Below are 13310 nucleotides of genomic sequence, written 5' to 3' on the forward strand. Positions count from 1 at the left end.
GTTTTAATTGTACTTGTAAATGTTTTAAATTGAATTATGTGAATTATTATGTTGTAAGCCGCCCTGAGACACTTCGGTGAGAAGCGCGGGATATAAGTTCAAATATAAATAAATAAATAAATAAACATGGAGGAAGCGGGAATTGTCTCCTGCAGCAGCCTGGAGGCCCCAACAGGCTGTCTATAGAAGGAGAAGAAGAAGGTGTTGGATTCATATCTCACCCTCCACTCTGAATCTCAGAATCTTCTTTATCTTCCTCCCCGACAACAGGCACCCAATGAGGCGGGTGGGGCTGAGAGGGCTCTTACAGCAGCTGCCTTTTCAAGGACAACTCCTGCGAGAGCTCTGGCTGACCCAAGGCCATTCCAGCAGGTGCAAGTGGTGGAGTGGGGAATCAAACCTGGTTCTCCCAGATAAGAGTCCACACACTGAACCACTGCACCAAACTGGCTCTCATTGAAGGATGACTCGCAGAAGAACAGGGGGACAGAAGAAGGTGCTGAAAACTAGTTTTGGTGGGGGGTTTTACTGCACTGACTCTTTGTTTGGTTGTTTGTTTGTTTCTTTATTTATTTGGGTAGCAGTCGACTCAGAGCAGCTTACCCTATAAGGAAACCCTAGCTGCATATAGTCAAATAGAATTCATCTCCCTGTCATCAACAGGCTAATCCGGAGGGATGGGGAAAGGAAGGGAAGGGAGTGGGCCATGGCAGAAGACCCCCGGTTCAGTCCCCAGCAGCATCTCCAGTCATAAGAACCAGGCTGGAGGTGATGCAAAAGACCTTTCTCAGCCTGAGAGCTGCTGCCAGCCCGAGTAGACGGCATTGCCCTTGATGGACCAGTTCAGTAGAAGGCAGCTTCCCGCCACCCCACCTGGCATCAGTCTGTCCTCAGTCTCCCCTTCCATCCGAGAGGCAGTTTTCCCTTTCAGCATCTGGGACAGGAGAGAAGAAGCTCCGCCTTGGACTGAAGCATTTCTCTCCAGGCGTTTCTTCTGTGGCTTTTCATTGGCAACATCTAGTGGCATTCACGTGTACAATGCAGCCCTAAGGAAGTTTGCTTCGTGGGGCTTTCTCCTCCATTGTAAATTATCCAGACGTCTTGTGTCCAGATCACGTGATGTGATGGCATCACTTTACTCTGCTCTGGGAAGACCTCCCCTGGAGTCTTGTGTTCAGTTTTGGGCACCACATTTTCAGAAGGATCTAGACAAGCTGGAACGGGTCTGGAGGAGGGCGACGAAGATGGTGAGGGGTCTGGAGACCAAGTCCTATGAGGAAAGGTTGAAGGAGCTGGGCACGTTTAGCCTGGAGAGGAGGCGGCTGAGAGGGGATAGGATCACCATCTTAAAGTCCTTGAAGGGCTGTCCTATAGAGGATGGTGTGGAATTGTTTTCTGTGGCTCCAGAAGGTCAGACCAGAACTAATGGGTTGAAATTAAATCAGAATAGTTTCTGGCTCAAAATTAGGAAGAATTTCTTGACCGTTAGAACGGTTCCTCAGTGGAACAGGCTTCCTCCTTTGGAGGTGGTGGGCTCTCCTTCCCTGGAGGTTTTTAAACAGAGGCTATATGGCCACCTAACAGCAATGAAGATCCTGTGAATTTAGGGGGAGGGGTTTGTGAGTTTCCTGCGTTGTGCAGGGGGTTAGACTAGATGACCCTGGAGGTCCCTTCCAACTCTAGGATTCTATGATTATGATAGAGCAGTTCCTCAGTGGAACAGGCTTCCTCCTTGGGAGGTGGTGGGCTCTCCTTCCTTGGAGGTTTTTAGACAGAGACTGGATGGCCATCTGACACCAATGAAGATCCTGTGAATTTAGGGGGAGGTGTTTGTGAGTTTCCTGCATTGTGCAGGGGGTTGGACTAGATGACCCTGGAGGTCCCTTCCAACTCTATGATTCTATGATCCAGGATTGTGGCCTGAATCTATCAGTATTACTCTGTTCTGGGGCCCTTGCAGGTCCCAGTCACAGACTCAGGAGTTGCTCTGTTTTGCTCTCTAGCGTTGTTCTGAATGAGGCACCTTCTTTCCTTTTGAGCCTGAGGGCCTCACTGTGCCCTGATTCTGGATGTCGTGTGGCCTGCCTTCTTCCTTGGTTCCTCCCACCAGCAGTCGGAGCTCCTGTATCCCAACATGCTAAGCAAAATGTGTGTCCCTGTGCAGTGCAGGACAACCAGAAAGGAGGGTCCTGTTGCTTTTGTAATCAACAAAGGCCTTCTCAAGTCAGTGGGGAGAATGCAATGACTCTTGGAGAATGACTGCGGGATTGTCCTTTTCGGCAGAAAGCTATGGTAACTCTTCTGGTTAGATAATGACCCTGTCACTTAGCTTATCAACTAACTTTCCTTTTCTTCTCCCTTCTCCTCTAACTTATTTTTTTTCCTGTCTTGTATAACAGAACAACTGATATCACCTGACATTTTTGGAGAGTACAAATGTTATTTTTAGTTATTGGTTATATTAAAATGATAAAAGAGGCTATTATTTTCTGAAAATACATCCATGTTAGGAATTATACCACATACCAGCCAGAACAGCTCTGGCATTTCAAGCTGGGTCCTTTAACTTGATGAGCACCATAGCTTTGAACATATGAAGCTGCCTTCTACTGAATCAGACCCTCAGTCCATCAAAGTCAGTATTGTCTTCTCAGACTAGCAGCGGCTCTCCAGGGTCTCAAGCTGAGGATTTTCACACCTATTTGCCTGGACCCTTTTTGGAGATGCCGGGGATTGAACCTGGGACCTTCTGCTTACCAAGCAGATGCTCTATCACTGAGCCACAGCCCCATTCATGGCTCTCCAGGGTCTCCAGCTGAGGTTCTTCACACCTCCTTGCCTGGACCCTTTTGAGTTGGAGATGCCAGGGATTGGACCTGGGATCTTCTGCTTACCAAGCAGATGCTCTATCACTGAGCCACAGCCCCATTCATGGCTCTCCAGGGTCTCCAGCTGAGGTTTTTCACGCCTCCTTGCCTGGAACCTTTTCAGTTGGAGATGCCGGGGATTGGACCTGGGATCTTCTGCTTACCAAGCAGATGCTCTGCCACTGAGCCACCGTCCCTCCCCTCCCCTGAAGGTCTAATACATTGTCCATTGTATTCTCCGTGCTGCTTTTTGTGCTGAACAATATGTGAACTGAACATTGTGTAAAGTTAATGTCCTGAGGAATTGTCTCTGCTTTTGTCCGGGGCGTGATGTGTAAAGGAATCCCAAGGAGGTCTGCTCTGAATTCTGCAAAGATCTATTATCAGGGAAATGTTCTTAGGATTGCACTTCTTGTATGAGAGAGAAAGAGAGCGACGGATGGTTATCGCTCAAGGGCTCAGTCAGTCTCAGTGGTGCGCTCAAAAGTTACCCCCCCCCTATCTATGCCTCAGCATTCAGAACCTTGTTTGCAGAGGCTGCATCTGCTTGGCAGGTTGGTTATTTCCTTTCTTGGGGTCTTTTGGGACAACCGAGGGAAGATCCTATGGGAGGCTTTGAACTCAAACTCATTCATTATGAGGGCCAGATCTGACGTAAATGAAACCTTGTTGGGCCAGACCAAGTGCCTCATAAAGTGTCATGCCAGGTAGCAGCAATATAAACTTTACAGAGGACACAGACAAATTTTAAAGATTTCTTTAAAACTTAAAAGATGCTTAAAAGATTAGCAGAATTGCAATATTATGTTTAACGGTTTCTGATAGCTGACCCCTCTTGCTCTAAATTACCGCATCAAAGCCTGGAGACAATGTCTGTGATGAGCAATCTCGAGTATGCTGTTTGTCGCAGAATTTGGGGTTGGGTCTCTTATGAAATGGACACTAAGTTTTTCAAACACCTACCAACACCTTAAGTTTCTATATTTCTCTTTGAGTTGGCTTTCATAATTATTTTAGATGCAGTTATAGCATTTAGTCACCAGAGTCTCAGTCTTTCAGAACCATAGAACTACACTGTCTAAAGGTTTAAAGTAGGTTACTGGGTAAAAGTTTATTCAGGATGGGAGAAAACAAGATGGAGGAGGCAGCCATTTGCAAAAAGCCAGAAACTGGGATTAAGGTAATGGTTGCCTGAGGGCACTTTCAGCCATGATTGTTTTCATTGGCTCTCATTGTTTATTTGGCTGCAAAATTGTTTACAGCTGTGTGACCCAGTAGATGTGTGTATGAGGTCACTAGAGCCTATATAAGCTGTGGATTTTTTGGCCCATGCTGCTGATCTGGACCAGAGGATAGCTAGATACTGCCTCTGTGTCAGATTATGCCACACTAATTGGGATTTAGAATCTCAGACTGTCTCTTTCAAAGACAGTTTCTTCTGCTGAGCAGCCTAAGAGGAGAAACAGTCTTTGCTGATTTAAAACATCTTCTGTTTGGGGTCTCAAACAATAGCTTACTGCTCAACTTTAGATTCCAGGGGGTATGAATTAACTCTCTTTAACAGGTGTTAGATTATATACCAAGGGTAAGTGTAGCTGAGGGAGCGTGTGTAGAGTACATTTGATTAGTACCACGCATAATCTTCCAACCAGGCTGCTCATAATTTATGTTATGCCTTCTGAATGTCCTTAAGCCTTCTGTCTGTCTGGAGTCAAGTGGAATAAAGTTTATCTGCATTGTTTGTCTGTGACTCTTTGGGTTATTGGGTACCGGGGAAGGTATGATTCTCGCGTCACTGTTCAGGTGTGTGTCTGTAAGTTGCAAATCTACTTTTGGTTTATTGACATTCATTACAGAAATCTCAAGGTCAGCGCTTTGAGCCTAAGACCCAGAAGAAAACATCAAATGGCTGGGCATTGTGAGCTTTTGTACATGTCGCTTCATGTGCTGGTCAGCCAATGGAGAAAACAGAGGCTTTGCTCTGTAGCTCCTGTGCGATAGAGCAAGCTGGCAAAGCAAGCTGTGGTGCAGAAGGAAGCAAGAGAGAGAGAAGGAAGCAGAGGGCAGTGAGTTGCTTGAGGGCCTGATAGGAGCCCTCTGGGGGCCTAACCCAACCCTCAGGCCACATGTTTGACACCCCTGCTTGGAAGAATCTGACTTCCAAGGGGACAGGGCGAGTATGGTTCAGCCACGATATTGACTTGATTTCTTGTTGGCTTCCCTCTGCTCCAAAGAAGGCTGCTGAAGCTTTCTTGAAATGTCGTGAATAATAATTTTAAAAAAACTTTAGCAATTCAGAGTAAGCAATTTTGCCTTCTTCTGAATGGACTTTGCTACTTTGAGAGAGTTCTTAGAAAGTTCCTTGTTTTTACCTGTAAATGCCCTGTACGTTCTGATTCTTTCTTACAATAAATCTATATTCAGTGCTTTGGATTACAACGTAGTGCCTTCAGTTTTCCATAAAGTTCTTCTGGCCTTTGCTGCACTCTGTTCATGCTGCCTTGTTGCTTCCCTTATAGTTTGGGGGTCCTTTGATGCTTTTATAAGAAGAGCCCTACATGATTATAATTTTATAAGAGAATTATTTATTTACTAACATCATGTATTGTTATCCTTTTTCACTGAGCAGAAATCTGATAAGGGAGCTCAAACCAAGCAGAAGTGTTAACATGACACATGATGCGTGTGTGGCGAGGGACGGTGGGTGAGTGGCTGAGCACCTGCTCGGTAAGCAGAAGGTCCCAGGTTCAATCCCCAGCATCTCCAACTAAAAAGGGTCCAGGCAAGTAGGCGTGAAGAACCTCAGCTGGAGACCCTGGAGAGCCATGAATGGGGCTGTGGCTCAGTGGCAGAGCATCTGCTTGGTAAGCAGAAGGTCCCAGGTTCAATCCCCGGCATCTCCAACTGAAAAGGGTCCAGGCAAGTAGGCGTGAAAAACCTCAGCTTGAGACCCTGGAGAGCCATGAATGGGGCTGTGGTTCAGTGGCAGAGCATCTGCTTGGTAAGCAGAAGGTCCCAGGTTCAATCCCCGGCATCTCCAACTGAAAAGGGTCCAGGCAAGTAGGCGTGAAAAACCTCAGCTTGAGACCCTGGAGAGCCATGAATGGGGCATTGGTGTTAGCCTAAATGCCCTCCCAACGAGGTTGGGGAATTAGTTAGGTGGGCACCTGGCTCACTAGGAATCTTTTACCAATGTATACAAGAATACACGTCCAGAAAAGTGATGCTTAAATATTTGGGACTCTAATTTAGTAAAACCAATTACATTTTATTGAGAAAAATATAGTCTTCCATACAAGATTAAAACACATATACAATCACACATTCACACAGTCCTAGGAAATATAGATAGATGGATAGGGGAACATATAGGGGTAGACACACAGGGTAATATTTACCATCGTAGTCTTCAAGGAAGGCTCCAATGGCGACATAAGAGGACAGGGGAAATGGACCCAAAACTGTGGCCAGAATTGGGGATGGATCTAGACAGCGGAACTTGGATACTGTTAAATGCACACATGAGTGGAGTTGGGTCAGAGGTTATAAGGACTCTCTTGAGCCCTCAGGAGATGGGAGGTATCAGGGAGGAGAGAGGGGAGGCTCTGCAATGACCAGGAGGGATGGACTGTTGCAGAGCCAATAGAAAGTTCCTTGGTTGTTCCTAATTGGGTACCTGTCTTGACCAATGAGCTTGCCTGGATCCTGGGTACCTGAAAGAATCTTCCTGATTAGAACAGGCCATGGGGTGACAGTTGGGAAAATGAATAGAAGTGATTACTGGGTGGGGAACACTTAAGATTAGATGGACTTATCTGAAAAGGTGACAATAGGGAATCAAATATTGACCTAGGTATCCCCCGGTTTAGACAAAAGACTTGGCTCTTGGCTGAAGATGGTCTTCCTCTTTTTCTATCTTCTTCCTGACACTAGTCTTTGTTCTGGGTTTCGTTAGACAAAGGCCTGAGTGGTCTGGTAGGGCATGCTTGGATACGCTTATGCAAAAGCTGAAGCAGATACTGGAGATGGAGTCAGGAAAGCAAGATGGATTCTGGTGGTGTTAGCCCTTGGTTCATGGAATCAGGCTGGAAACATGGTGGCCTGGCTTCTTCCACTGCAGCGGCCAAGACTGGGCACACAAGGAGCAGAGTTCTGGCTAACACCCATCCAGAGGTGTAGAATGCAAAGCTGCCACATAAGCCTTAGAAGCTGTGGGCAAAGTCCACTTCTTAGAGCAGGTGTGAGAGTCAAATCTCCAGGCACCCTGGCAACCATACTGGTGATCACGATGTCCATATGTATGAAAAGTAGGGGGCTTTTTCCTCACAGTGGCTCAGTGGTAGAGCATCTGCTTGGTAAGCAGAAGGTCCCAGGTTCAATATTTGGCATCTCCAACTGAAAAGGGTCCAGGCAAGTAGGCGTGAATAACCTCAGCCAGAGACCCTGGAGAGCCATGAATGGGGCTGCGGCTCAGTGGTAGAGCATCTGCTTGGGAAGCAGAAGGTCCCAGGTTCAATCCCCGGCCTCTCCAATTCAAAAGGGTCCAGGCAAGTAGGTGTGAAAAACCTCAGCTGGAGACCCTGGAGAGCCGCTGCCAGTCTGAGTAGACAAGACTGAGTTTGATGGACTGAGGGGGGTCTGATTCAGTAGAAGGCAGCTTCAGATGTTCATGTGTGACATGCAGCGCTGCCCCCCCCCGCCCTCCCTCCCTCTCCTCGTGGCACTGCCTGGCAGTGCTGCACTCTATGCCCCCCCCGCCATGTGGCATTGCACTGTTGGTCCTTACTGGCATGTGGCTGGCACAGCTTCTACTTCTTTGAACAGTCCATGACGCGACAGGAGACTTCGCTGCCCCTCCTTCCCAAAGCCGCGTCGTGGGCTGTTCAAAGAAGTAGAAGCCGTGCCAGCCACATCGAAGCCAGTAAGGCCCCCTTTTTAATACCCAAGTATCTCCTTCCCCACAATCCCAGGGCAGGAAACCCCCAGGATTTCAGCATTTCTGAAGCAATTAGAGTGTCATCTGGGACGGTGAGGTAGGGGAGGGACGGTGGCTCAGTGGTAGAGCATCTGCTTGGGAAGCAGAAGGTCCCAGGTTCAATCCCCGGCATCTCCAAAAAAAGGGTCCAGGCAAATAGGTGTGAAAAACCTGGAGACTTGAGACCCTGGAGAGCCGCTGCCAGTCTGAGAAGACAATACTGACTTTGATGGACCAAAGGTCTAATTCAGTATAAGGCAGCTTCATATGTTCATATGTTCATATGACCAGCCTCAGTGCAGCACGGGGGGGGGGGGGGGGACAGAGCATGGAGGTGCCAGGCAGTGCCGTAAAAGGAAGTGTTGGACTGGAGGGGCCACTGGCCTGACCCAACAGGGCTTCTCTTAGGTTCTTGTGTGACACAGAGTGTTGGACTGGAGGGGCCACTGGCCTGATCCAACAGGGCTTCTCTTATGTTCTTCTGTGACACAGAGTGTTGGACTGGAGGGGCTATTGGCCTGATCCAACATGGCTTCTCTTATGTTCTTATGTGACACAGAGTGTTGGACTGGAGGGGCCACTGGCCTGATCCAATATGGCTTCTCTTATGTTCTTATGTGACACAGAATGTTGGACTGGAGGGGCCACTGGCCTGATCCAATATGGCTTCTCTTATGTTCTTATGTGACACAGAGTGTTGGACTGGAGGGGCCATTGGCCTGATCCAACAGGGCTTCACATATGTTCTTATGTGACAGAGTGTTGGACTGGAGGGGCCACTGGCCTGATCCAATATGGCTTCTCTTATGTTCTTATGTGACAGAGTGTTGGACTGGAGGGGCCACTGGCCTGATCCAACAGGGCTTCTCTTATATTCTTATGTGACACAGAGTGTTGGACTGGAGGGGCCACTGGCCTGATCCAACAGGGCTTCTCTTTTGTTCTTATGTGACACAGAGTGTTGGACTGGAGGGGCCACTGGCCTGATCCAACAGGGCTTCTCTTATGTTCTTATGTGACACAGAGCGTTGGACTGGAGGGGCCACTGGCCTGATCCAACAGGGCTTCTCTTATGTTCTTATGTGACTCAGAGTGTTGGACTGGAGGGGCCACTGGCCTGATCCAACAGGGCTTCTCTTTTGTTCTTATGTGACACAGAGTGTTGGACTGGAGGGGCCACTGGCCTGATCCAACAAGGATTCTCTTATGTTCTTATGTGACACAGAGCGTTGGACTGGAGGGGCCACTGGCCTGATCCAATATGGCTTCTCTTATGTTCTTATGTGACACAGAGTGTTGGACTGGAGGGACCACTGGCCTGATCCAACAGGGCTTCTCTTATGTTCTTATGTGACACAGAGTGTTGGACTGGAGGGGCCACTGGCCTGATCCAACAGGGCTTCTCTTATGTTCTTATGTGACACAGAGTGTTGGACTGGAGGGGCCACTGGCCTGATCCAACAGGGCTTCTCTTTTGTTCTTATGTGACACAGAGAGTTGGACTGGAGGGGCCACTGGCCTGATCCAACAGGGCTTCTCTTATGTTCTTATGTGACACAGAGCGTTGGACTGGAGGGGCCACTGGCCTGATCCAACAGGGCTTCTCTTATGTTCTTATGTGACACAGAGTGTTGGACTGGAGGGGCCACTGGCCTGATCCAACATGGCCTCTCTTATGTTCTCATGTGACACAGAGTGTTGGACTGGAGGGGCCACTGGCCTGATCCAACAGGGCTTCTCTTAGGTTCTTGTGTAATTAAAGTTTGTTCTGCTGCTTCAGTCCAGCACAGCTGCCCCCCCTGGATCTGTCCTGCTGCAGTTTAAGCCTAAGAGCACTCCTTATCAGTGGGTCACCACGTGTGCCCCCTTGGTGGGCTTCAGGACTCCCTCCCTGCTGATTCATGGCTTTGAAGGCAGAGCTCATCCTGGCAGCAGGGGCAGGTTCTTGGCTTGCTGGGTGGTTGAGCCTGCAGAAAGAGAGAGCTCTGAGCAGCTGTTGCTGGCGACCTCAGCGGTGAGGTCATAGACCCCTGGTTCTGCATCAGAAGGCTGTTGGAGTGCCTGGAGAGGGTCCGGGAGGGGTGGGGAGAAGAGGGAATCATCCCGAGCTTGCCTGGTGACTGAGTGGAGAAGCCAGAGAGCTCCCACAGGCTGGGATGAGAAAGCACTTCCTGTTAGCCGAGAGGAAGGATCTTGCCCGTGTTTCTCACCAGGCAGAGCCGTGGGCTCTTCTCAGAAGGAGGAATCGAAGCTCGACAGCATTATGGTCGAAAGCCAGAAAATTCCAGGAGTTGACCTCAGGGCCACCAGTGAGCCTCGAGTCGTCCGCGTCCTTGTAAAGGCGCCCTGGCAGAAAGAAGAATTCCTTGTCCACCAGGAGATGCCCGTCAGAGAGTTCAAGGAGCATGTCGGCCGGCATTTCTCCTCTTCCCCTGACCGAGTGGTGCTGGTCTATGCCGGAAGGATCTTAAAGGACCACAAGACCCTAGGCCAGCACAGGCTCCACCTGGACGATGACGCCACCATCCACGTGGTCATCCGCTCCCACCGGCCGCCTCCATCCCGGCAGCCTTCGGCAGTTCTGGCCCACCCAACCTTGGACCAGAAGTCCCCTCCGAGCAGCTCTTTCACCAGTGATGGCCTCCGGGAGCTCACAGCCAGTCTAGGCCTCAACACGGCCAACTTCTCGGAGTTCCAGACCCAGCTCATGTCCAACCCTGACCTGATGCTCCAGCTCCTGGAGAACCCCTTCATCCAGAGCAAGCTCTCCAGCCCGGACCTGATGAAGGAGTTGGTCACCAACAACCCCCAGGTGCAGAAGGTGATTCAGAAGGCCCCAGATATCAGCCACGTCTTCAGCTCTCCTGAGGGCATGAAGCTGGTGGTGGAGCTGGCCAGGAACCCAGCTGCTGTGCGGGCGATCCTCAAGCCTCCCCCTCAAAACTTGAGTTTCCCCAGTGGAGACAGCAACAGTTCCCTGCTGCAGGGCCCTTTTGTGGAGATGCTGCAGAAAGGCCTTCCGAGGAAGCTTTTGCCAGCCTCCACAGGCGGCCATCATGGTGAAAAGATGCCTGCCAGAGAATGGTCACTTCCTCCCAATATCCGGCCTCTGAGGCCAGCGGCCCAGACCTTCCCCAATGCTGGCAGCTATCCAAGCCACGGAGAAAGCAGCACAGCGAAGGAAGGAGCCGGACAGCTGGTCTCCACCACTGTGAAGAACCTGCTCCATCAAATCATCCGGCACCTTCTGGAGAGCATCGCCAGTGGTCCTAATAGGAACACTGCTGGCCAAGGACTCAGCCATGCCCCAGAGCTGGTAGCCAAGGTGATCCGAAAGAACGCTGCGGTGCCCAGGAACGTCCGGGAACAGGCCGCCGTGCACGTCCCAGCTCTCCTGCAGCAGATCCAGAACACAGACGTCTTCTGGGCCAACTGGACCCCCAAAGAGATCCAGGGACTGCTCGAGATCCAGCAGCGGCTACAGGCTCTTGCCGCAGACGAGCCAGCCAAAAAGGCCGAGAGAGCCGAGCAGCCCACCCGGAGAGCCCACTCCAACACCTCTCTCGGTGACGGGCCCCCTCCTGCCTCCCGGCTGGGTCCTCCTCCGGGCTTCTCCACTCAGCAGATCTTGCAGGCTCTGGCGGGGACGGAGTGGGGGGCCGCCGGGGCCAAGCGGGGCTCTTCAGCACAGCCCTCGTCCAAGCAGCAGCGGACGTACAAGCTCTGAGCCAGAGAAGGAGGGACGCGGAGGCAGCGCCGTTGGGCAGGAGGAGGCTTGGCCTGGCTCCCACACTGTGGCCACCGGAGCTTCACCCAAGGATGACTTTCAAGATTTCAGATTAAAAGGCTTTACGTATTTCAAAAGGGCTCTTGTGTGGGTTTCACTGGTGGGTTCCGGGCAGCAGCCAAGAGGGGCCCTTGGTTTTAGGCTTGCCAATCCCCAGGCAGGGCTGGATCAACAATTAGGAAAGTGGGCACTGGCCTATGAGCCCCCACGCTTTTAGGGGCCCCGGGCCGGCTCTCCCACCCATTTCCCCCTTGCTTGCAGCCCCCCCAGCCTTCGTGCACAGCCAGCCACTGAGCCGCTCTCTGCCCCACTTGCCTGGTGCGGCTGCTGCTGGTGTCGCTGCCAAGTTTGCCTCTCTCTGCCTCTCCCCCGCAGCTTTGTCAGAGGGGCTTTGGAGGAGGGACCTGCAGGCTGCAGCGGGAGCTGCAGGGTGGGCGTTCCAGCTTTGATTCTGACTGCAGTAGTCTGTGCGAAAAGGATCTAGGGGTCTTAGGGGATCATATGCTAAACATGAGACAACAGTGTGATGAGGTGGCTAAAAAGGCAAATGCAATTGTGGGCTGTATCAACAAAAGTATAGTGTCCAGATCACATGATAAGATGGTATCGTTTTACTCTGCTATGGTAAGATCTCACCTGGAGTCTTGTGTTCAGTTTTGGGCACTACATTTTAAGATGGATATAGACAAGCAGGAACGGGTCCAGAGGAGGGTGACGAAGATGGTGAGGGGTCTGGAGACCAAGTTCTATGAGGAAAGGTTGAAGGAGCTGGGCATGTTTAGCCTGGAGAGGAGGCGGGTGAGAGGAGATAGGATCACCATCTTCAAGTACTTGAAGGGCTGTCATATAAAGGATGGTGTGGAATTGTTTTCTGCGGCCCCAGAAGGTAGGACCAGAACCAATGGGTTGAAAATAAATCAAAAGAGTTTCCAGCTCAACATTAGGAAGAACTTCCTGACAGAGCAGTTCCTCAGTGGAACAGGCTTCCTTGGGTGATGGTGGGCTCTCCTTCCTTGGAGGTTTTTAAGCAGAGGCTAGAGGGCCATCTGACAGCAATGAAGATCCTGTGAATTTAGGGGGAGGTATTTTTGAATTTCCTGCATTGTGGACTAGATGACCCTAGAGGTCCCTTCCAACTCTATGATTCTATGCCTAGGGGACTGCACAGGGTTTAATCCGGCACTGTCCCCAGGTGGGGGCAGGGGATCCCCCGGTTTGGAGGGCCTCCCCCCGCTTCAGGATCATCAGAAAGCGGGGGGGGGGAATGTCTGCTGGGCACTCCCTTTTTCCTTATGGAGACCAATTCTCATAGGGTATAGTGAGAGAATTGATCTGCTGGTATCTGGATCTCTGGAGGGGCTGTTTTTTGATGTAGAGACACCAAATTCTCAGCATAGCATCAAGTGCCTCTCCTTAAAATGCCTCTCAAGTTTCAAAAAGATTGGACCAGGGGTCCAATTCTATATGCCCCCAAAATAAGGTGCCCCTATCCTTTTTGATTCCCAACGGAGGGAAGGTATTTAAAAGGTGTGTGGTCCCTTTAAATGTGATGCCCAGAAGTCCCTTCGGAGTTCTATTATGCTTCTCACAATCTTGCTCCTGGCTCCACCCCCAATGTCTCCTGGCTCCACCTCAATGTCTCCTGGCTCCACTCCCAATGTCTCCTGGCTCCACCCCAATG

At 50.4% G+C, this 13310-nt stretch overlaps 1 protein-coding gene across 1 annotated transcript; it reads left to right on the forward strand.

Moving 5' to 3' along the window:
- The first annotated feature begins 7694 nt into the window (after nt 1-7694).
- Nucleotides 7695-11569, forward strand: LOC132591050 (ubiquilin-1-like). The gene is made up of 2 exons (XM_060263929.1): nt 7695-7788; nt 10056-11569. Exons 1-2 carry the CDS (start codon nt 7695-7697, stop codon nt 11567-11569), a joined length of 1608 nt encoding a protein of 535 aa, XP_060119912.1.
- Nucleotides 11570-13310: the final 1741 nt, after the last annotated feature.

This window comes from Heteronotia binoei, unplaced genomic scaffold (assembly GCF_032191835.1).
Source record: "Heteronotia binoei isolate CCM8104 ecotype False Entrance Well unplaced genomic scaffold, APGP_CSIRO_Hbin_v1 ptg001387l, whole genome shotgun sequence".
NCBI lineage: Eukaryota > Metazoa > Chordata > Lepidosauria > Squamata > Gekkonidae > Heteronotia > Heteronotia binoei.

What these genes read in the sequence shown, in the direction of transcription:
- LOC132591050 (XM_060263929.1), top strand. Translation starts at nt 7,695, where the DNA reads ATGACGCGACAGGAGACTTCGCTGCCCCTCCTTCCCAAAGCCGCGTCG. An exon ending in TGCCAGCCACATCGAAGCCA is followed by an intron (nt 7,789 to 10,055) that starts GTAAGGCCCCCT and finishes GTTTCTCACCAG; the next exon opens with GCAGAGCCGTGGGCTCTTCT.